This window comes from Pseudopipra pipra, chromosome 6 (genome assembly GCF_036250125.1).
Source record: "Pseudopipra pipra isolate bDixPip1 chromosome 6, bDixPip1.hap1, whole genome shotgun sequence".
NCBI classification, from domain to species: Eukaryota; Metazoa; Chordata; class Aves; order Passeriformes; family Pipridae; genus Pseudopipra; species Pseudopipra pipra.
The window spans coordinates 12,729,924-12,754,659 of NC_087554.1; the positions used below are offsets into that span (position 1 = coordinate 12,729,924).

General features: G+C 39.0%; 1 protein-coding gene across 11 annotated transcripts in view; it reads right to left on the reverse strand.

Moving 5' to 3' along the window:
* Nucleotides 1-24,736, reverse strand: part of TUB (TUB bipartite transcription factor) — a 173,009-nt gene that overhangs the window by 28,174 nt on the left and 120,099 nt on the right. For 3 of the 11 annotated variants that reach the window (XM_064657391.1, XM_064657394.1, XM_064657392.1), the window contains exons 4-12: nt 24,250-24,387; nt 13,682-13,849; nt 9,740-9,811; nt 8,729-8,850; nt 7,643-7,834; nt 6,961-7,073; nt 5,770-5,884; nt 582-680; nt 11-182 (exon numbers count right to left, since the gene is read on the reverse strand). In XM_064657391.1, coding sequence (XP_064513461.1) covers nt 11-182; nt 582-680; nt 5,770-5,884; nt 6,961-7,073; nt 7,643-7,834; nt 8,729-8,850; nt 9,740-9,811; nt 13,682-13,849; nt 24,250-24,387 — 1,191 coding nt within the window. The remainder of the gene's footprint in view (nt 1-10; nt 183-581; nt 681-5,769; nt 5,885-6,960; nt 7,074-7,642; nt 7,835-8,728; nt 8,851-9,739; nt 9,812-13,681; nt 13,850-24,249; nt 24,388-24,736) is intronic. The other 8 variants (XM_064657390.1, XM_064657393.1, XM_064657395.1 and 5 more) reach the window with 5 other exon arrangements.

A 24,736-nucleotide genomic window follows, 5' to 3' on the forward strand; every position in this document is an offset into this window, starting at 1 on the left:
CTGTACTTACGATCATTGTCATGAATAATTTGGAAGTTTTTCACTGAGGCCAGTGTGACTCGACCATGGAAATTTAAAACATAGGACTGGGTGTCATCATTCCAGACTGGTGTTTTGTTATGCAGCTCAATGACACTCTCTGTGTTTTTGTTCTGCCATCTTGCAAGAAGTGTCTCATGTTCCTGCACACATCACAGATACACACTTTGCTTTAACATAATCACATGGCAAAAAATACATTAGAAAAGAAGATAAGAATTCATAAATCTTAGCCCAAAAACTGAACTGTTACCTTCAATCCTTAAAACAGCTTCAATGAACAAAAGAGAGAACTCTGAGGATCTTCATGTGAATGTCCTTTCCACCATTTGGAAAATGTTAGTTGTAACTTTTGTTACCAAAATACATTAATTGTTATGATTTTGTGAGTCACAGGACTAGTCACACATCCTATTGTTATGCAGTCGTTCAAACACCACTTTATTTACCTCTAGACCTTCAGAAATGCAATTATAAAACCCCGACTCTAACTGAAAGAGAATTCAAGTTATTTTTTAGTGTTGGCTGACGGTGTGACTTACATTTCGTGGCCTGATGGAAACTCTTTCGTGGTCCATATTCATTCCTGGTATGATCACACTCATTTTACGAGGTCCTTTAAACCCCAAGACATTTGTTTCCTAAAAATGTTTAGAAAAGATTTCATCATGTTCTTTATTTTTAAAGTTAATTTCTTCAACAGAGAGACACAGCGGCAGCCATGGGAACTTATTTGTTAGTCAACTAGAAAAACATCTTGAAACTCCCACCTTCACTGGCACTGCCAAACATTCTAGCTTTGTCTTAGAAGCTCCAACAACAGGAAAAATGGAAATAGAGAGGTTTCCAAAAACATTCCTAGCATTGGCTGCCAGCACCTTAATATAATTTAAAAACAAAAATCCCTTTGTTAAAAAAGGATATGAATTAACCAGATTGCTTGGCTACTGCTAGATCCCAAAATAAAGTAGTTGCAATTTAAAAATCATAAAATGCAGTCACACATTTTGATGCGAGACAAAATTAAAGATATGGGACCAGCTCCATTTATTCCAGAGCCAGCACAAAAGCAAACAAGAAGAAGCTGCCAGTAAGAGCATCTGTTAGCAGTGCTGTGGTTTTCAAAGTCTTCAGATATGTTATGCTTAGAGATGAACATGGTAAAAAACAAACACATTAGCATGAAGGCAAATTTTCTAGCTATGAAGACAGGGAAAGTAAAGAAATCACAGGGGCAGCAAAAGTAAATCCATGGAAAATACAAGTTCTTTAATTAAACATGATCTGATGCCTTTGACCATATTTTTACAAAAGCTCTCCAGTAAAAGCTCTCCAGCAGAGGACAGTTCTCACTGTCCTCTCAAAACACAACCATTAAAATCTAAACCAGCCTAAAGCCTTATTTTTATCTGACACTTCTTTTTTTCTCCCTCAGAAGCAATTAGGGCCAAATATTTCTCTAAGTCATCCTATGCTTTTGAAAAAGTAAAGGGCAATATTTCCCAATCCACTCAGGAAAAGCTGATTTTAGCATTAACTCCAGCAAATGAAACAGTGAAACCTCTGGAAGTTCATATCCTCAAGTTTCATGATAATTTTTTTTTCCAGTCATATGGATTTTTTTTCCCCTCTACCATTCTGAAATGAAGGGCCCTGGACATACACTAAGGAATCTCAGGAAGGACATTCCCATTGGTGCTGTTCCCAGCAACATACCACAAGATGCCAAGAACCAGACAGCCCTGGCCTCCAGCTGGTGGAGCTTTACCACTGGGACATTTAGAAATTACACATTCAGATGTCTCTGCTTTTATACTTTTAATCAAAGTGTCCTGATTTTAAGGAACACTAAGCTTTTTAAAACATTTCTACTCTTGCGAGTAAAAAATCCAAGCATCTCAACTCACCAGAAACATCTGAAAAATATGCCTAAAAATTACTTGTGCAGTTTTGTCATCCATCAGACCTTTGAAATAACTTTGTTTCAACAAACCATCTTGAGATTTTCCACAACTCTTTAAAGTTTTTCATGCGTGCAAGAAAAATTCCACTGAGTTATTTTACTGAATACTCCTGAAGCAATCCAGGTATATTCATATTATCTTCCTAACTCTGTACATTAATGAGAAGATTCTGCCTCTTTTTTGAATCATTTATGTCACATCTTTGGCAGAGTAAAACATGTTATCAGTTCAGCTGGAAGCGTTATCCTTGGTTCTGCGTCACGGTGAGACGAAAACCAATATGACTGCCAGTAAGAGAGACTCAGCACAGCAGAGGACAAGTTCTAAGAAAAAAATTCATGCTTATGCTTATTTTCCACTAACTACTGGCAATTTTAGCCTTCTCTGCAATGCCTTACAAGCTTTTCTTCTCATCAGGCAGCAGTTATGCTATACATAATTAATTTAGATGCTGACTGGTTGAAGACATTGTTCAAGGTAAAATTAAATAATAGTGCTGAATCACTTCCCTCCCAACGAGCAGTATTATCACTCTGAAAAAACAGTACCATACTCTTTGGATTTACTCAGAAACACTAAAATTGGAACTTCTGCCACATGATAAGAGAAAGGTCACTAGTTGCACATTACAACCATCACCAATTATCATACGTTGTATTGCAAATGCTGCCCTTTTGATAAAATCATGGTACTCAACTGGAATTACATAAACATGGAATACATGAGGAAAACAGGACAAAAAGAAGAGCTTTAATTAAAAGCAAATCTTTCCAATACACCTGCATCCAAATAAAATCAATTCCCCCTACCTCCTGTCTCATTCCCTGCTTCTCTTTTATTTCCCTCCTCCATGATTTTGTGTGTGTAAATTCAAGACTACAAACGGCATTATTGGGGGAACAGAGGCCAAATTCTGTTTTTACACCTTTTTAATGCCACTGACAGTCTTAGTTTAAACAGGAACACAAGTGTTGTTAGCTAGCAGAGATCCATTGACTCAACCAGGACACCAATCATCAATACCAGCTAAGGACTTGGCCCAGTACTGCTCAGAAGCTGCACTCTCTGCCTTAGCCAATCCAGTTAGCTGTTCTGTGAGCATGTGTCACAATAAACTGAATTGAAAGAACACAGAGCCTCTCCATAGGGTTGTTTTTAAAACCTTACACACTTCCAAGAAACTATGTAAGCATCTTGCTTTAGCGGCAATAGCTGCCACGATAAAAGCAGCAAGGTGTACATCCCAGCAGCTTCCAGGACATTCACAGTTTTGTTACCCCAATTTTCTTTCAGCCACTTCCCTTTCTGGACTTGTTTCACACATCTGTGCTTAATATCTTCTGTAGAAACTATCATTCCATAGAAAGCCCAAATCACAGAACCTACAACACTGGAGCACAATGCAAGTGATTGAGGCTTGAGTAGAGACACGAGGTCTTGTTGCTTTACTGAAACCTGAGTCACCCCTCTGAATGTCAGCTGAGCTCCCTGCCTGCAGAATCTGACACAAACTGAATTGTGAGATTCTATGGATATAAAGGAATCCAGCACAGAAAATCGTGGTACAAGTATTACACCTCACTGCTCCTTGATAAATTTTGTCACGCAATTCTGCAACCAGCCATTAGGTGCTGCTGCAGGTTTATTAATATGCTGGGCTGCCAGCAGTGGGGGAGTAAAAATGGTTAACAGCACCTGAGAGAACTGTCCTTGCTCTCTGTTCCCGATCCTTGAAACATGCCCTAAGGTGAGCTCCACAAAGAGAGTCCTCGACACATTTATCCCACAGTTAACAGATGCATCACCAGTTTCTGCCTGTATAAACTAGACTTGCTGAGGCGATCGATTAAGCAGGTCATGCTCAGTAAGTTGGTGGGAGTGGGTACAGCTTGCTCTCCACATGGGTACCTGATCAGATGAGCTGAGGGACAGTGAGAGGCATAATGGTGCTTCTAAAGTATTGTTTTTTATAGTTCTTGCTGTAGGGGAAATCTCAAGGCAGGAATTAAAAGACTGCCTTAGGACAAGGGTGTTTCAATACTGCTCTTCCTGGCACTCTTTGCTGTGGTTCTGCTGCAGCCAGGGACAGTAATCTCACTTTAGCAAACCTGGTTAGTAATGAAATACCATTCCAATTTCCTTTTGTCCTCTGGTCACAGCACACCTGCAAGCCTGCTGCTTTTCTCTGTTATTATAAAAAGTAATTTTCTTATACAAATGTCCAAATTTCAAACTGCTGATTACAAATACACATATAAAAGCAGCTTATCTCAGCCACATTGTGCCAACAGTGGGCATGGTTCGGTTCTTTCCAACATTCACACTTCTAGTTACCTCTTCTGACCACAACAGCTTTTAATTTGGCAATGTTCATCATTCAAAAATTATCGTTGTTGACTTAAACAAGCAATGCCTAAATTTTTCAATATATAACCTTTTTCAATTCTTTTTTATTTTCTTCTTGTGTTTTCAATTTCCACCAGATGATTAGTTGCCCAACTCCAGGGAATGCCCTCCCATATAAACCAGTAAAATTACCTATATTAAACATCTAAATTCTAGGTTTCTACTGAAACTTCAGTCAAACTGACACCAAGCCCTGGAGTCTCTTGCTAGCTGAATTTTCTGAGGGTTTTAAATCTAACAGGAGTGGAGGTATATGTATCTGTTTCTCTGTCTGTCTCCAACTGTAAACTATGTGCCTGAGTAACAGCACACATGAACAAACACACTATTTATACTGTATCCACAGAAAAATTGCATCCTAAGCAGCAGGAAAAGAACACGCTGGCAGCTAATACTGTCCCACTTCAGTACTCTTGGCACTTTGCATGGAAAGGATGGCTCTCTGCTTTCCTGCTCATGTGCTGAAATCTTCCAGACACATTGCTCCCCACAACCCGAAGCTGACCTTTCTGGGAACACATTCTGTGAGTACACTGGGTATGTGCTGGACCTTGAACTGACAGATTTCCAAGCACCCTTGATTAAAGCTAGGCAGGAACTTTTCAGAAAAGCCATTCTTGGATATTTTTATCAGAAGTTGTTGATTTGTGAAACCAGACAACTTTCTGTAGCAGTGTACATACCAACTTTGAATGGAAGGATTTCTTGGGCCCACATATTTCTGGACAGAAAGAATCATGTCAACAAAACTGTTACTTATCCAGCAATTAGGAAACAGCAGCAACTGTGTTTCAAGTCTTCATTGTCTGCATTGCTCCTGACAAGTGCTATTTACTGTCTTATAAGAGGCTGGTCTCTCTCATTCAGTACAAGTTTGGATTTTGCTTGGGGTTTGCTTAGGTTTTTTCCTGGTAAAAAAGAGTTTTAGAATTTTTATCCCAGTCTCTCAGCTGCTGCAGACATACCTGTCCAGCTACCTGTGATTTGGATGAGAGATGCCTCCTCCAAACTGCCATAATAAACAATCACACTAGAGCAGTAATGCCATGCACACAACTCCTTGCAGTTCAGGAGGCTCCCTGAGCTGGCGCCTGCAGAAAGCATCCTACCCCCTCCAGGGGGTTATGTAAAAGCCCCAACACCTTCTGACCAAAGGTGAGAACTGGGCAATGTGTTGAGTGCACACTTTTTACCTCTGCTTTCCACTGAATTTCCTGGTTTCTCTAGTGGAGATCAGCTGCTCTGTTATGTCCAAGTATGAATGCTGATTTACATAATCCTAAGTGAGAAGGAAATTCAGAGTGCTGTTTCAGAAACTGAACTGCCCTTCCTGCACATTTTGCCTGTGAGCAGTACTTACATAACAAATAGCAGCTAGCTCCTGACGCAGGGTACTCGCCTCCAGGCTTGATGTTGTTTTCATTGGATTTACTCCATTGTCATAAACTGTAAACTTAGTTCCCATAAGATTTGATCTATCAAAAAAACGGAAAATCCAATCACCATTTGCCAGTAATGCTGCTTGAGACATCTATCCTTTACTGCACTGTAGCCCCAAAGGAAAGAGAAGTATTGAGTAGAGAGAGCTGTTATTTCTAATCCCAGGTAAATGGCAACTCCTGGATTAAAGGCCATAACAAAAACATAACAGTACAGTACAGCAGAGTATACTAAAAGTCCCTTATCGTTACACTGGAGGCTTCATCTTGCAAACTAGAAAATTCAAGAAAGCAGTAAGGAAATACTCAGCAGGGTTATTTTGTTTGTTTGCTTGTTTTTTCAAAGTATGCTTACTCTGTACAAAACTATCTGCTTTCTTACCTGACTACTAAACTCCACTAGAATATAGGGAGTGATTTTTATAAAGTCATAAATAATCTTTCCTATTTCAATGGAAAGGAGTGCAAAATACAATGTAGGACATACAAAACCACATTATCCTCATTCTGTGTCTGCACTGCAATAAATAGCACGTGAAGTTCCAAGATCCACACAGGCAAATGGCAACGAGCAGCACAGGCCCTTTCCTCAGGCACAGATGATCTAAACACACATCGAGAGGCTCCAGGTATCAACAACAGACTGGTGTACAACAGGGCGACAGACAGAAAAGAAACATGTCCTTTTGAAATAATTCTACTACCTGCAAATAACTGATTTGGATCTTAAGGAACAGGGAAAACCAAAGAGATTCTCTGTGTAACAGACAGTACTTCCATTCCAAGGTATTTATATCAATAGAGGCTAGACACAATGTACTCATGCACTTCTGAAAATCCCATTAAGATAAGTTGTGCTTGTACACCCTTGAGAATCTGGCCTTTGAGCATTTAAGAAGCTTCAGTCCTGATGACTTTTAATAAAATGTGATCCTGTAAATACTTGAGAGATTTTGAAAACATGCCTTGGATACTGGTGATCTTTAAGACCATTATCACATGATGTATGTAGTCAAGCCTCTAATGAAGAAGTCATAGTGGCTTACAGGCTTCCTAATATCAAATGAACTTTGCATTATATAATAAAAATTCTTAGATTTAACACTGTTTACCTCAGTTTTCCAATAAAACTCTCTCCACCCCGAGACAGGTCAGTTGGGTCTATAGAGATGAGGTAATTAGAGGTTTTACTCTTCTTTCGTTTCCGTCCAGCTAACAGAAAGACCTAAGCAATGCAAAAAAAACATATTCTAGAATGCTAAAGGGATTAGTACACACCACTTCCTGCCCTGATATATAATAAACCACAGGCAATTTTTCTGTCTTCCAGCATCATTAGCAAAGTAACAGAAGGTCTCCTGACAGAAGGTCTCCTGGGACCTAGCAAAACCAGGGAAAAAAAAAAACTGGAAAAGGAAAATGACTTCTATTATTTATGGTTTAAATAATTAAATTTGATCTATTTTGTTAAATGTTTCATTCTAAGTTGCTCTGGCTCTTCCAGTTGAATTGAAAGTAGATGCTTTTCAGGCCACAGAAAGCAGAGAGCCCCAACTGCTGACAGTCACAGAAAGGTGCCATGCATGGATTATTTAAGGCCAAAGATTAGACATATGAAGAAAGGCAGTGGAACAAAGTGATACTGTTGTTTTGCTTTTGGAAGACTGTAGGACAGAGCTCAGTGAAAGTGAAAATACATTTAAAATATACATTTTCTTTCTAATACTTCTTCAGATTTTTATCAGTTTTTTAAATTCAGATGCAACTGGTATGCCATTCAAGTTATTTTATGACCTTTTTACCATGCTCCCTTTCCAAGTGGAGGTAATAAGTAGGGTACATCCCTCGATCCATTCCCTTCTTGTCTCTTGTGATTCTGCATTTGACAGTGACACCCTGTGGAGCAGGTCTTATGGCAAATTCCTCCAGGTCATCGACGTCTATGAGAGGCTCATTTGTGGAAGGACTGGGGGCTGAGGCCGCTTCCTAAAACAATAAGCAAAATGCAAGTTTCTCAGCTTTGATTTACAAGGTTATAAGTACAAAGGAACGGCATTTGATAGCAGTTGCAATTTAAAAAATATAAAAATAAGGGACATATTGTCTTCCCCTTTCTGGTTCCTCAGCAGCCTTGAAGACAGCTTGTCAAGGTAAGGATCTCTTCTAATCCAATCAGTCAAGCTCTTGGCTACCAGAGGCCTGGGGAGCAGTTACCTGTGCAGCTGATGCTCAGTGTACAGACACAGCTGGCAAAGCAGAATGGGGGGGCTGCACAGACAGAAAGCTGTGCAGTTACACAGCAAAACCTGGCTCACAGCTTCCCATCTCAGTGCCCCCCTTTTTCCAGAAAGGCCACACTCTAGGACAGTGATGGCCTTTGGTGAAAGGAAGAAATGGGATAGGGAGCAACAGTTTAAGCTAGATAGAGGTACAACAAAGATGAGAAGTCAGTGCAGTATATAAAAGAGTGGGGCACCATCAACTGGTTTAGCAAGAGCCTGTGATTTAGATTGTTTGAACAATCCAAAGTCTTATTTTATGTTCAGATGGTGGCAGCGAGAACAGGGTGGGAAAATGCCTAGAAAAAGTCAATGGCAACAAAAGATCCTTCTGAGCACCTGCAAGAGGTAGAAAGGTAAATATTTACTGTTTACCTTTCTCTTCATTCAAGTTTAGACAATATTTGCTATTCTTCTCTCCAAGTCATTGTTTTCATTGCTTGCTCCTGTGAACCCTGAGAGCTATCACAGTAAATCACCTTGGAGATACTCCAGTGCATATTAAAAACAGAACAAGAAAGCCAGGCCTATCCTGACTGCACTCTGAAATCATGCAGTACATAGCACCTTGCATGCCCCTTCTTCAGAACTCTCACCTTACCTTGTTGGATTTCTTGCTTGTGGCAGAACCAGGCCGGGTGTTACTGTTTAACTGTGAAGAACTGGAGCTGTCTTCATCTTCCTCATCTTCTTCCTCATCAAAATTCATGCTACTTGAAATGCCTGAGGAGAAAGTACCACACTTATATGAAATACTAATACATTAAAGCCTTCCATACTTGCTGCAAAACATCACTTATCGTGCTGCTGCACCCTTAGGCTCACAGGTGAGTGAGGGTGTGTGTAAGGGATGTTCACTGTGTGAGGCAGTGTATGACCACATGGCATCTCCCCTGAGAAGCCAAAACATTCCAGTAAAAGAGAAAGGAAACATCATGGTTTCCATTTCACAGAGATGATCAAGCTACCCAGTGATAGAAGAGCAAACACCCAGTTAGGAATTAAATTCAGATCATCTTCACCCAATCAAGTACTTCAAACACAATCTTAAACCTGAAATTGGAGCTGAGAGGAAAACCTGCCAGAGCCACTTGGAGACCTTAATAATTACAATATAATCCCTTTTATAGCACACTTTCAACAGCTCCTATGAAATCTGCTGAAGAGTAGATCTTAGACTGAGAAGAAATATTCACATGAAGGAAATGTTCTCATGCACCTTCATTTCATGTAAAGAATAGTATCAGCCCAGGCCAATGGAACTGCCTTACAGCACTTGAAAATTTGGCTTTACAAGAATTCAAATCCTCAGATATTTCAAAGGGAAACACAACTTTGAACATCAAATAGGTCTTAGCAGCAAAAACCATCAATGGCGGGACATTTGCCGGGCCTGGTTGTTCAAGGAATATCATGCAGATGAAGCTATCTCAGATTCAAGTTTAAACTCTTTAAGTTCCACACATTAGAGGCCATATTTAATCCTTATAAAAAAACCCCACTTGGTCCAGAATTCCCGTTATTGGTAAGTCCAATGCAGAAGGATAAATGAAATGCAGACTTCCAGAGCCAAGCAGCATGGGCATAACTAACTTCTTCCTTCTGTACTTACCAGGAACATGATCCAGGGCGACAAGACTGGATTGGGAGGTGGAAGAGGACCAGGATGGATTTGCATGGGGATCTGGGAAAGGAAAAAATCCAAGGGTTTGATTCTGCAAACCCTTAATTGAGTGAACAAGCGTAACTTGGCAAGAGGACTCTGCAAAGGGCTAAAGGCTTACGGGATGGGGCCATAATGCTGCCACTTGAATTTGCAATTATGGACATTTTATCTTTCTGCACTGCACAATCAAATTCACCTTCTGCCTGCTTATACCTCCTGTCATCTTCTTTTTTAGTACCTTGAATAAAGTCAAAAAACCCTGAATCACAGAGCTGAAGCTTCAGAAAACCTCATCCACACTGAACAGCTGTGCCACAAACCCTCCTGTGTGTGATGCAGCACTGCATGGTAGGGGCTCGGCCTACTTTTGAATTCTAACAAAAAAACCAAACACCTCAAACCTGATTGAATAAGTGATACACACGGATTCTACACAAATATTCATTCGGAAACACTGAAAGAAGTATCCAGAGTCATAATCAGACAGCCTAAATTCTACCTCAATCCCTGTGCCTAGTGTGTCCACATCATTGAAAGATGAAATCAGGCTCTCTGAACTGTTTTTCTGGGAGTTCCAGGGCCATGCATAAAGATTTTCACGTAGCTTAGTCTTTTGGAACACAAACTTGGTCTGCAACAAGCAGAGACTGAACCAAAGCAATGTACAGAAATATAAACAGTAGATATAGACTCAATAACTGTTTACTTCAGTTCACATTTTGGAACAGATGGAAAAAAAAAAAAAGACATTTAAAATGGCTTTTGATGCCAGATGCATACTGGATAGTGAAACACCACCAGAACAGTAAGAGTGAGTGTATAAAAGTAAAGCAGAAGCGTATGCAATGCCTGCATTCCGTTCAGCTGCATCATGAAAGGTCTCATTATCCACTTCTTCAGTTCCCCCAGAAGGGACATACACCGCAGAGCACGACAGCAAAAAGTTTCAATAGGATCTGGTTATGCAAGGGAGGCCTGAGTTCACAGGTCAACAGATATTTTCAAAGCCTGTAGAACTCACTCATTATTAATCACACGGTCATTAATCACAAGCATTATTTCTTAATAATGGCAACCATGTTCTAGGCTCTATGCATGGGTAATAGAGACAGTCCATCTCCTCAGCTGGCAGCTGTGCAATAAAGCCATACTTCATATCCACAGATGTAATGGGTTTATTTCTACACCTGTGCCCACTGTTTCACCACCGATATTTTAGCAGTGAAAATTCTGTCCCAGCCTTAGAAAAGTCTGCCCTCATGACCTGTGGGGAAAAATGCTTCAGAGAGCTCCTGTTTTGGTTTTGAATCCAGAAATCAAATCTATTCCTCCTCAAATCTCAAAACAGTTGTAACTTCAGGTGTCAAAGAAGAACTAAGATTAAATTGCTCATTCCATGTCTCTACAGAGACATATTGCAAACTGATAAATGTGAGGCCTACATGCTAGTTATTCAGTGCTAAAACTTACGGAAGTCTGGCTCTGTCCTAGTGACTCATTTGCCAGGGAGGAACTCTACGGATTAACACTTTGGAAATCAAAAGGGCGAATATTTCCTGAAGGAAGAAAATTATTCTAGTATGGCAATTTCCAACAGATGGAGAAATCAAATAAAGCATTTGGCATTTTCTTGCAAGTGGCTTATGCTTTTCACACTCAGTAGCCTATAACCTCTTGTCTCGTATCACAACTTGACTCACTGGGGAAGCAGAGATGTGTTAAGAGAAGTTTCTCTCCACCAAGTTAGTGCCAAAGAGCAGAACAGGCATAAACCAGGGCTACGCAAATCTGATTGGACTCAGCCTTTCCCATTAGGCCGGATAGCATTTCATATAATCATAGAATATGCTGAGTTGGAAGGGACCCATCAGGAACATCGAGTCCAGCTCCTGGTCCTCTGCAGGACACCCCAAGAATCACACCATGTGCTTGAGAGCATTGTCCAAACGCTTCTTGAACTCAGACAGGCTTGCTGCTGTGACCACTTCCCTGGGGAGCCTATTCCAGTGCCCAGCCACTCTGGTTGAAAAACTTTCTCCTGATATCCAGCCTAAATCTCCCCTGACTCACTGCTGACTCATATTCAACTTGCCATTGACCAGGACTGGATCCCTTTCTACTTTATCTCTGTGTTCTTCTCCTTTTGGTCTCATTCCACGCAAGAGAAAGACTTATGGGAGACAACAATTCTAAATGCTTTTCAGACCAATGGTGACATGCCAGTAAGGACATGCCAGAAGCAGTGAAGTGGCAGTAGGAATCCACATGAAGAGCCTTATTGACATGTAAAGTGTCACATCAATACTGGGATACACAAAACTTTCTAACAAGCCTCCTCTGCTGGTATCAAGCAGCAAACCATACACACATAGTCAAAATATTTTACTGAGATGCTGCTAGCATTGTCTTAATACCTTTCTTTGTGTCTCACCCAGCATAGGTCTGCTGTTAATAAAAAAGAATAAACCTTAGTATTCCCATTTTAAAAAAGTGCCCCCCCCCCAACTTGAAGCATAGTAGTGATTCACTTTTAGCAGTGCCTGTTCTGATCAGGAGTATACTCAGACCTAGTAAAAAAGGTCACATCATGTATTTGAGAATACAAAGAAACAAAGCAAAACAAAAAAATTCCACTCACTGCTTCTATTAAAAATAAACAAAAATTTGGGCAGAATAAAAATATATGTTAACCTGGAAAAACCCATCAAAACTAGAAGTGTCCCCCAGAGTAAAAATCTGAAGGCTGTGACCTAATTTGAGAAGTCTGTGGGTAGTTTTTAAGTCAATCAGCTTTAGTTAGTAGTGTGCCTCACGATTAAATATTCTGAGCCATGGTCTAAGGCAACACAATCACCACACAGATCAGAACTTGTTAGTCATGCCCAACACCCCTGCAACTCAAATGCCCAGGAAATAGCGCACTTGGAGAAAATCTGCCCATTTCAGTTGAAGCTGCTCACATCTGCAGGGTAACGTCCCAGAAAAAATGAATCCTAGTGAGAACTGCTCTGCAGACAAGAGGCGGCATTTAGGTATGAATAGTCTATTCTACACGAGTCAAGTTTGCACTTACATTTTGCTCTTTATACACAAAGAGTTTGTTCTTAAAGCATCAGAGCACTCTTGGCTTGAGCCATCTTTGCTTCAAAAGCTGTACACTGAAGAAGAACAACTCCAAAGCAAATGTCTTCAGAAAAAGCTTTGTGAGGATTTCAGGATTTTTTTTTTTCCTTCCTACAGTTACTGTCTAATGAGAGATAACAACAGTGCAGGAAGGAAGAGACAGACGCATGAATGTGTACATACACAATCTATCTCCAAAGCATACATGCCTCTAGGAAAAAAAAAAAATATTCCAGAACATTTGAGGACTCTGTGTGGGAAATGCTGCAGAATACACAGTGCTGTACTTTTCACCTCTGCAATTATGAACACACCTTATGAAAACGTGAACAACATGTAACTGACAGCACAACTAAAATGAATATTCTAGTCTGAACGTTGCTATTCCCTGCTCTTTTTTTAGCCATCAAATAAGTGATTCCCAGAGTTGTACAATATAAAAATGAGAACAGATGGATGTGAACACTAGCATCTGCCAGGTACCTCAATAGCACTGCACTGCAGATGGGGAAGTCACATCCCTGAGAGCCTGCAGAGCTCTTGTTCCTTGGGACAGTAGAGACTTTCATTATCTTTTTTTTTTTTTTTAGGTTTGGTTTTGGTTGGGTTTTTTTTAGATAATAGAATAGAGCCTAACAGGCTCTGAGGAGAAGAAATACAGACTAACAAACTCTGCTTAGACTAGGGCTGAGAGTGAGAATATGAAAAGGAGTCAATGTACCTCAAGCAAGCAGTGAGAACATGAAGGAAGCTTTGGCTACTTACCCTTTTTCTGCATTGCTGTTCTAAGATCTTGTTTGCTTTGCTGTTGTTGACCACTAGCCACTTTCTCGCCATCATCTTCATCATGGCTGGACTGTCCAACAGTGAGAATCTGCACTTGACTTCCTATCTTCTGAACATCATCTTGAAAAGCAGCTGGACCATCAATCCCTGTCAGACAGCAGCAAAAGCCTTAGTTGTCTTTCTGTTAAGAAGGTACTGAAAAGAGAATTGCTCACTCGCAAAAAAGCATCTTTTATAGGAATCAGAGATTGGATGTAACCATTCAATAATACTTCCAGACTTAAACATGATTAAACTAGCCTCCAAGGCAAACATTTTATTTCCTACATGCTACACTAGAGAATCTCCAGAAGAGGATTAGGATTTCACTGTTGCTCTCCTCACTCCAAAGCACACCTATCCATGCACCAGAAACACTGAAAACTAAACAGCATTGGAGAGAACTGACAAAGAAAACATAAAACTTTCATAAGGACACACAACTGGTCCAGAAACACATGAACCCAAGTCCCAGATTATGCCATATCCCCTAATAAACAACACTCCTATCATGAAACAATGCTTCCAAAGTTTCAAAATGCTGAAAATTCACAAATAGTTCTAGCAGTGTATACAAGACAGGGGCAGCCAGTCTTGTCTAAGCCTAAATTCACCTTTTGGGTTAGTAAATTGCCATACAGTTAATACACCAGAGCAAAACTATAAACAAGATATTACATATTCCCTGGAAACTCCATCCTCTGAGATGCTTAAATCCTGAACAGGCTCAGTCCTGAGCAATCTGCTGTGAGCAGGGACATGGGACTGGACAGTCCCCAGAGGTATCTTCTAGCCTCAGTCATGCTGTGATCCTGTGGCTTCTCACCTCAGCCAGAGAGAACCTATTTACCTCCTTACAGCTGTAAATCACCTCTGAAGACAGAAAAAGAAAACACAAGGTGGGGTATGTTCTTATCACGAGCTAACTTTTTTTTTTCCCTTCAGGACAACAAGTTAAAACATTGGATTGCAAATGTACTTCAGCTCTTAGTTAAGATGTAGTGCTGGATTATGTTACTAAATTAGCTATATAAAAATGCACTTTTGCATTCGATGAAAATTGTAATATTATTATGTACAAATATAGTGAATACCATAAGCTGTATACTGTTGCTGTTGAGGAATTTTTGTTAATATGCAAGCAACATTGTAGAGAATTTACAAGCACTATAAAGAGCTAGTTCAGTAAAGAATATGGTGCTTCTCACATCAAACAAAGCTGAATAAGTCCTGTGAGAAGGAGCTGCGGGGATTGGGATTTTTTTCGGACTGCGATCTGCAGCAGAAGTCCCCAAGAATACCATTTCATCCTGCTTTGCCAGCAGCTGTCAACTTGCATTAGAAGACAACTGGATTATACATTTAGCATGCTTAACTGTACTTTGCAATATCTGCTGTCACTGCCACTGCGATACAAAGCATAAGCAGAAAAGAAAGAGGTCCACACCCTCAGGAACAGCACTGGTTGTGCAACTACCTAACAAGATGCAGCCCAACACTGCAGAAGTGTTAAACTGACAGAGTTCAAGACCACAAGGAATTATTGATTCATCTCCATCGCAGAGACCCTGGCAATTTCTGCACCAACCCTGCAAATTCTGATGTACTTACAGCAAAGCTAACAACAATTAACAACAAATAAATAATCTGTCCATACAGCCTTGAAGGATGAAATAAAGTCCAAGGAAATGTCTCTGTGACCTTGCTAGGATGAAAATTTCAGAAGCAGCTCTGCATGATGCAGAATGAACAGTATCATTTCCTACGCCTTACGTATAATATGGCAGTGAAGAGCATAGCATTTTTCTTAGAAGTTATCTCAGGATAAGCACTCCTGCAAAAGTGCTCTAGAACAGAAAGGCAGGTGCTCAGATCCTCTGTGGTATTTTTAACAGCTTCAACTATATTTACCATTATCATTAAAGTGGCTACCTGTACTTAGGTTCTTACCTTAATAATCAGAATTTTAAAAGTGTTAAGCATCCGTGAGCTTAACAAGATGCCTCAGGAATATCTATCTAGCCCCTTATTTAGCCTTGGATGACAGAAACCTAATTTTGAGAACCCTTTTCAGAAGGAACAAAACACTTTAATTATTCCTCTTCAAAGCAGACATTGATCTGCAGCAAATAAAATGCCTTCGACAGCACTAGAGATTGCACTGAGGCTGCTTTTTTTCAGATGCCTGCAGAACATCTGCACTCACATCCCATGCTGTCAGGAACATCGTGTATTATTAGGCCTTAGGACAAAGGCTACATTGGCAGGTCACACTTTTAGAGAAGAAAAATCAATTTCAGTATTCTGAAGAGTGCATCACTGGTAGAGTGTGTTATTAAACTTTATGAATGGTTCCACTGGGGAGCACATTTAACGGGATGAAATATGTAGTCAGACAGAGAGGATTAAAAAAAAAAAAAAAAAGAACTTTTGTTGCATGAGAACACCGTAGATGGTTCATGGCAAATGTAGCATTAACTATTTAATACTTGTGTGTGTGCATACATCTTTGCACACACACATCTTTGCAGCTATATGTGCACGTGTTAAACAGTATTAAATACAAGCATACATTTTTCTATATCATGAGATATAAGCTCATCTTCATAAGTCATAGTTCAAAAGGCAGCTTTACCATCACTTACCTAATGTCTGAAAACAGTTCCAAGTTTCCATAATGATAATCAAGGTGGATCTCAAGGTGTTCTCACTTTCTTTGTCTCACTGGCTCATTTTCACCGACTTACCAGAAGGATGCTCCTCTGTGCAGTAAAACAAACTAGTTTTCTATATTTATAAGTTCCCTGACTTTAAGAACATAGTCAAAAGAGGCAAAGAAGCTGAGTGGGTTGTGCCAAAAAAGAAAGTAATCATTGCTATGGTCAGCATTTTTTACAGTGTTTCTCAAAAAGCAGGTAGGAAAAAAACCTGATGGAGATGTCCTTGAATACCTGCTAAGAAGTAAAGGGAATTACTGAGAGGTAACTGTGAAGGAGGGCAGGGAGGAAAGTAGAAGATTAAAACAGCCCTCAGAGTACCAGCTCCTTCAGTAAAGGCCTTCTGGTACACTTTGACATGGTCACGTCTCAGAAGAAAACCAGAGGTACCAGAAATGAAAACAAAGCAATACTGGAAAAAAAAGCATCAGTAAATGAGTATTACTGGCACTTACATCCTATAAACTACTATTTATCAATTGCCTGTACACTCTTAGCACCTAAAAACTTCTAGACAATATTTATAAAGAGGAAGTATCAATCTCTTAAGAGCTGGTAATCTAAACTACAACATAGAATGTTTTTGTAAACTGAATTCACCTATATTCTAAGAAATTCAAAACACCTTAGGTAGACATGCACTTCACTTGGATCTCAGGTATGGGATATTTAGATAGGATTTTTTCTTTCTTTTGCTTTAAACACATAAAATGTTAACTACCTACACCAAAAAAAAAAAAAAATCACAAGATCCAGGTCTGGAATGAGAGGAGAGAGAAAAAAGGTATGGGAAAAATAAATACAAGAACTGCCATTGAAAACCTTGGGAAAGAAATAAAGTAGCAAAATTTTGCTTAGTGTTCATGATGTATGAGAAACAAATCTAAGTTTTCATGCATTTTATAGTACCACATTATGCCTGTTTGAAACTTCAGCTTCCAAAGCATGGACCAACAAACCAAAATCCATTTGGTTTCACTGGACTTTGTAAAGACAATACATTCTGAGGAAATGAAGCTAAGACCTTATTTAATTGTTCCAATCCAGCAGTTAAAGGAAATCTTTTTATGGGAGGGTCACCAGGCATACATTTCTCTATCCTATATCCACAGCAGCATCTTGCTGAACAGTTTCCAACCATTTTGATATATCCTATAGATAAATGATAAAATTAATATAGATGAGCCATCAGAATTCTACTATATGTAGTTATCCAATTTCATCTGACAAATTGAGCAAGCATAGACCACACGGGATGGAGGCCATAGATCCTGGAGTATATCCCTTCTCCTTGGCCCTACAGATCTAGAAGTCATTAAAATAGCATACTAGCACTAGTAAAGCACTACAAGTACAGTTCTGGGTATTCATTTGAGCCTCATGCATTTTTATGCCAGCTTCACTGTGTTCAAAGTTATTTTTCAGAAAAGAAATACACTTCCTAAGCCTATGTGCAAGTCAAAAACCAAGGGTGTAGTCACACTGAACACAAAGCTTGGATCAGTTCACTGAGAAGTCCAGTCTAAACCCAGAATCTGTAACAGAATGGGTCTGAGTGGAATTCCCTCTCAAATCAGACAGAAATTGAGCATTTCTAGACATCTCATCAGTGAAATTCTCAAAGTCATCACAGTCTAATGACACTGCAATATTACAGAAGAATAAGAAAATGTAAGAGGACAGGCCAGAAACACAATTTTGATTATTTTATTGCTCAAAAGATAATTAAGAAACAGTACTTAAAATTTTTAGGGAGCAGAGGAGTAGGTGGAAAGAGTCAAATGGGAGAAAATTACTACAAACAACCAAGCAATGTATGAGCTCGGAGATGTATGCCTTCAGAGAGGCAGCTGATATGTGTGGCCATGACTTACAGATAAGCATGAGATCAAGCACAAGGAAAGATTTTGCTATCTGACAATAGTGCACAGTGCACAATGGTAGTCTTGGAAAACTTGTTACAGATGAAATATGTGACAACCTACCCAGCAAGAAACCACAGGTGCAAGCATAGGGAGCCAGCTCTCCAAAACATTATTAAAATATTCAGCTATATACTGCATGAATCCCCAGAAACTGGATCTTTCAGGAAAAGAATCTAATTGTATATTTATAAACATCATGTTCCTCCCTGAATGTATTTATACATGCAAACATTTTGCTGTGAAAATATTTTCAGCAAATGTTATTTCCTCTAGGTACTTTTACATGAACTTATAAATCCAGGAAAGAACGATTAACTGATTATTAAGAGAGCCTTAGGACCCCATGAAAATATAGATTTCTAATTTATTTGAAAACAACTCCTTTAATAAATTAAGAATTTCTTTATAGGATATTTGCAAACTAAGAAAGAAAATACAAAGAAAAGTATGGTAAATCAGAGAGAAGTAATTGAGCTCAGTGACTGAAAGGCAAACGAGATTAAATATGAGGAAAGAAACATAATTATGTCCCTGTTTTACAAGTGAAGAACTGCAGGATAATAAAGTTCTTGCTCTCATTTTATATAGCATTTAAGGCACAAATTCGATGTGTGAAGACAGACATACTGCTCACAGACTAAGTTTCAAGAACATGATTAAGCCCTTTGAAGATCAGCTCTGAAAAGTTGACCAAGGTCAGGTAGGAGGTCTCTGGAAGAGAAATCCTCATCTTCTGAGCTCAGTTACTGGTCTGACAAAGAAGTCATATCCACGTGGACAACACCAAAGGCTGTGGCCAGCAATGACCCTGCAACTGCAATTGCTCCTCAAGACCACTGCAGAGCAGCTCTTCCTCCAACTGAGGGATGGCAGCACAAACCTTCAAAGGATGGCTGGCCTGCTCTGAGGTCAAGGACAGGGAATCTCAGAGAGATCTAACATCAGAACAAATAGTTTCTATCCTTTAAAGAACTTGGCTTAAAGCAAACCCTGCTGTCAATATTTTTTAAGCCATTTCTCAGTATATTCCTGTTCTCATAGGGGCCGTGCATCCACTGATAGGGGTTCAAGCAACTGCAAAATCACAAAGGGATTTGGTTAGAAGGAAAGGGGGCATGTAGAATTTTTTTCCAAAAGGACCTCTAGAGAGCTTCTGTCAAAAGAAGGACTATTGCTAACACCAGATCAGGTCGCTAAAAGAAAGTGCTTCAGCATCAAGCTCTACATTCACTTTGATGAAATCTAGAAAACAATAGCAGGAACTGTACATTCATAAATCTTTATCCTGAGGAGGCCAAAATTATTTCTTCACAATCAAGTTCATGTGTCACCAAAGCACAACCTGAAAGGTTTGTCAGATCTAGAAATAACAGGACTTTGCTAGGTGGAAACTCATTCATCGTTCCTCCTACCCTTTCTCTTTACAGGGAAGGCAAGATAAATCTGCTCTACATGAGCTTCCCTACCCCCCATCAGAAAGGAAGTGTTACAGTGAGAAATGATGCCTCTTATTCAACAAAAACTGCTGCTTTCTTAGCCAGCCAGTGTTAATGTAGCTGCTTGTTACATATAAAAATGGGACAGGATGCACAAATCAAAACAGTCAGACAGGCGTGAAAGAGAGAGAAGAAACACGGAAGAAACAAACCAAATCAAAACATGAAATAGCCATCCTGGCAGGAAAAGAGCTGAGTGTAAGAGCAGCTCGCCTGCTTCCTGACTCTCATAAAGTCAGCAGGATATACCAGTGTACTATATACATTTAATGTACAACATAAAAGAAAATTTTTTGGGAAGGTATTGTTTATTTCAATGTTTTAACTGCATCCGGATCCCTGATATCACTGACAAAAAAAAACCCCTTCATTTATATTTTCCATGGTAGTTCAGAGCAGGGTTTTCCTAGAATGTACTTACATGCTCTGAGTGCCAGAGTGCTATTTAAAAAAAACCAAAATCTAACAACCAACAACAACTATTCACAGAATGATTCCTGAATTTTCATACCAGATTTCACTTTGTATTAAATCCTGGCTTTGCAGGGTTTTCTGGGGTTTTTTTGAGAGTTCCGTTTTATCTTCCTGATTTACCCCATCCTTAGCCAAAAAAACCACTTTATCCTGTATATTTATTAACTTCTTCACAAATCTACACTGGCAGAAAAAATGCACCAAACAACAAAACCCACACCACTGTGTACTTGTAATACTTTCAGGAATCTCCATTTTTAAGGAATCATCAAGGTATTTTGATAGCTAAAGATGCTCTGTTTTGGTATTTGTAATACTATGTAGGGTGCATAATTTCCATAGGTTCCTGCTGCAAATACTTTCACTAGTTTGCATTATTTTTCTGTTGAACCACCAAGTGATACTGTACACTGGATTCACTAATATCCTTAATCACCCCTTACTAGTGTTACAAATCAAACCAGAATTTGATCTGCTATCTGCATTGCAAAGACAATCATTTTACGTATCTGTTTGTTACATTTTGAGGTTTTTCCCTATACTGAATATTATGTCAAACCATAAATGGGAGACCAAAGCTTTCAAAAATATCAATTTAATGCACTAAGCTACTACAAAATGTCATCAATTTACTGCATTTGCAGGATCTGCCTGACAAAAATTATTGTTCTTTTTTAAAAATAGGTGCAGTGTATACTGCATACTGCCATTAAGAAATACCAGTAATAATCAGATTTAGAAAAAATTGCTGAATACCATGCTACCCATCAGAGAATTACAAAATGCACTGCCATGAGAAGTTAGCCACATTTTCTTGCCTTATGTCAGTGTAATCTCACTAAACTTGATATTTCTCTCACATTTGTCTTTAGCACATTGTTCTGATCATAGTTTCATCATTCTTCAAGCCACTTAAAAAGCATTACACATCTAAGATCAGAGTACAGTCATTACTCTACAGCTTCAACATCTATTCATGTATAATTCAACAACTTTTTCTCTGAATTAGCTTCTTATTCTTAGGATCTGGTCTAAATGTTCTTTTTTCTTAAAACACAAAGAACTTGGCTATGCTTAGAAGGGCAATATTCACTACAGCTAAATATTAACAGAAACCTTTAAAATGCTATTTTAGTATGTAGTGAATTCACCCCTCAGCATTTGTCCTGCTTGTTTACAGGACATACAAAGGTTACAGTCAGAGTGGAGACTGAAGCAATTGCAAAGATATAAGCAGAATCTAAAATTTCCAAAGATTTGGTCTAATTACCAATGAACTCCCTCCAACAAAATCTCTTGTGCCAAAAAATGGCATAAATCCACTTACCTGTCATCCATTTTCATTAGTTAGAGCTGAAGTTATCAGCAAATCCATTCAATACTATTATAAAATCTATTCTTAAAATTCACATTTAAAAGTAACTCAAAAATTGCTACAAGTTCCTCTATAGGGTTCTGTAACCACTTGCATTTTCTTCAATCCCAAGTACAAAATCAGCTATGTCTGCAGTGGACTTATCAGTAAAATCCAACCGGAATTTTTAAGACACATTTGGTTTTACTTTTTCATCCAATAAAAAATTATTTTGGAGCTTTGATAAGAATGGAAGACTGGAAATCCAGTTATAATCCCCTGCAAACACTCCAAGTTTACAACACTGTCAGAGGTAAACAAGATATTATTCCAAGGGTGACATTATTCATGAGTGAACAATAAAACATCAGTGTAGGGAAAAAGTATATGAGCTGGATGAGAAGGTGTTATGTGCATGCTCTGAACGTAATTTAACTGACTTTCATGTGTTACTAATCATCAACATAAACTTCAGGAGAGGAGATATTCAACACTTCCTTTAGTATAATTAATGAATAACGCCTCCACTCTCAGGAAGCATACATAAGATGCAACTGATGGGCAAATGCTGGAGGCCAGGGAAGAGCACACATAGCATAATGGGATGAGCAATAAGAATTGCAGCAGAAGCTGCATTTCTAGATTTCTAGAGCTAACAATATTAGTTTACAACACATGGAACAGTATCAGCAAGCAAAAGTTCTCAGCCTACACAAAGTGACATTACTTTTACTGACATGCTTTTATTAATATATGCCAACATTTGCCCGGTTGTGGAATCTTTCAGAAAATGAATAAAAATATTATTGGCATGTGAGAAAAAATACCAGGTGATGCAGCTCCTTCACAGCAAACACACTCTGCTCGTGGGCTAACTCACCTACATCTGGTGGAGCTGCCCAACAAACACAGCCCCAGACACACATCACTGGGCTCTGCAGGGCAACCCAGTGAGTGTTCCTTGCTATGTGCCTCACTAGGCCTTGGAATATTTTAGCCAAGAGCTCATAAGAAAACTGCCCAGAACACATATGTCTGTATACAGACAGTGGTCCTACATAAGGCACATTTGTCACATCAGACCTACTGTAACTACCAGCACAGTACCTTCAGTTATGAACATAGCACAGACACAGACACTCCATAAGGGCAAAACAGACATTATATGAGATGAAACAGAGCCTTAAGGCTATGCCATAACCATGATTTAAGTATTAGCTTGCATAATGCTCCTTTACAGTCTAAACCAGGTTTTCTGCTAAAATAGTAAAAGAATTTTTACTCTTGAGCAAGATGTACTTCAAAATAAAATCTGGCATTTGTATTACTATGCTGGAATGTCATTACCTTTTACATTAAATTGGGAAACATTAGCTCTCTGTTCCATTTATTTTGCCAACAGTTTTTACATTCAGCTAATTTTACCTTTGACTTTTCCTTATTATTTTAAGCCCAGGTACTGGCACACACCATCTTTTTTCAAATATATGACTAAAGTCTTTAGCTCAGGGCCAGACTCTAAAGCCTATCTAACCTAGGGCTTTCCTAGCAGCCAGAGGGACTACAGACAGAGAGATACTGTAGATTCAGATCTCAAGAATCAAGCTGCAATACGTAAAGGATTTTACTAAGGTAGGCTCAAGTCCTGCAAAATCCCTATAGATAAGCCCCAATACTCTGACCTCAATAATTAACCTTATTAGTCACTGCTATCTTTAAACAGACTTGTCAAGGATATACACTGAGCAACAATGGAGACACTGTTGGACATGCACAACACGGGAATACAGGGCAGGATACTGTTACAGTGGCTTTATTCAAGAACTGCAAATTATTGGAAAGTTATTTCATTTCATTAGTCAGTCACACCAAATAAAAAGTAACTGAATGTGGCATAACAACCTCTCTCTCTTTGTGAGTGTGCATATATATACATAAAATTTGAACACCAGTAGCCTTTTGTAACTACCAATAGTGTATTTTTTATTTTACCTAATCATACACAAAATCATTGCACAAAAACACCTCAGGAGGGATAGAGTAACACTCAAGTAACAACTTGAAAAACCCCCTTGAGGCTGTTATCTCAATTTTGCTGAACTGATTTTCAAAATGTCCACTTAAATTCTAATTTACAAGAGTATGGACAGAAGTGGCTGCAATTTAAGGCTGTTCCTCTGAATTACATTACTTGTAGATAATCTAAAAAACCACACTGTTGTAAGATGGTTCTCATTTCTTTAACAACTCCTTTAACAAGGAAAACATCAGCATCCTTCCATCAGTACTTTCTTCCTCCTCTGCAATTTGAACAAATACTGTCCTTTGGAAGAGACTGCATTTACAAATTTTAGTCCTTCACTCCCAGGTTGTACATGCCCAGAAAAGACCAAGTCACACACATTTTCCCATCTCATAAAAATTTCATGAACTTACTTATAGACAATTTTCAGATTTTCAAAGAAATGAAAAGAAAAAAAGAGAGAGAATTGACTGCAAAAGAATTAATTTAACATCTGACATTCAGCTGCATGCAGCTAACCTTTGTGTTTCCCTTTTTTCTCCTTTCTGGTGCTGCTAGTCTGACAGCTTGCAGCTGCTCCCTTGGTTTTTTTAGTTGGTTTCGGAGCTTGGGCGTCCACTACCACCTTTACATCTTCCTGTTCGGCCTCCTGCACTGCTTCAGAGATTCAGGGTACCCCACCAAAGAGAAAAACAGAGAGGAGAGAGAAACAAAGAGAAAGAGAGACAAGAGAGAAAGAATTGAGAACTCTGTGAAGGCATAAAAGAGAAAGCAGACATAGCAGAGTTTGGTATTTCAGACGATTCATGCAGTGAGGAAAGTCAGATAAACCAGAATTTGCAAAGCTACAGTAAAAACCTGAAAGTGTTAAGTTAGTTGGGATATATTTCCTCACTTCTTTTCCTCCTCCCAATAACATATCAACTCCTAACTTTCAGGCTAAAAGTGACATCAGAATATTAATGTGTTGCCGAGCTATTGTAGGAAGCACTTTTCCTCATAGTAA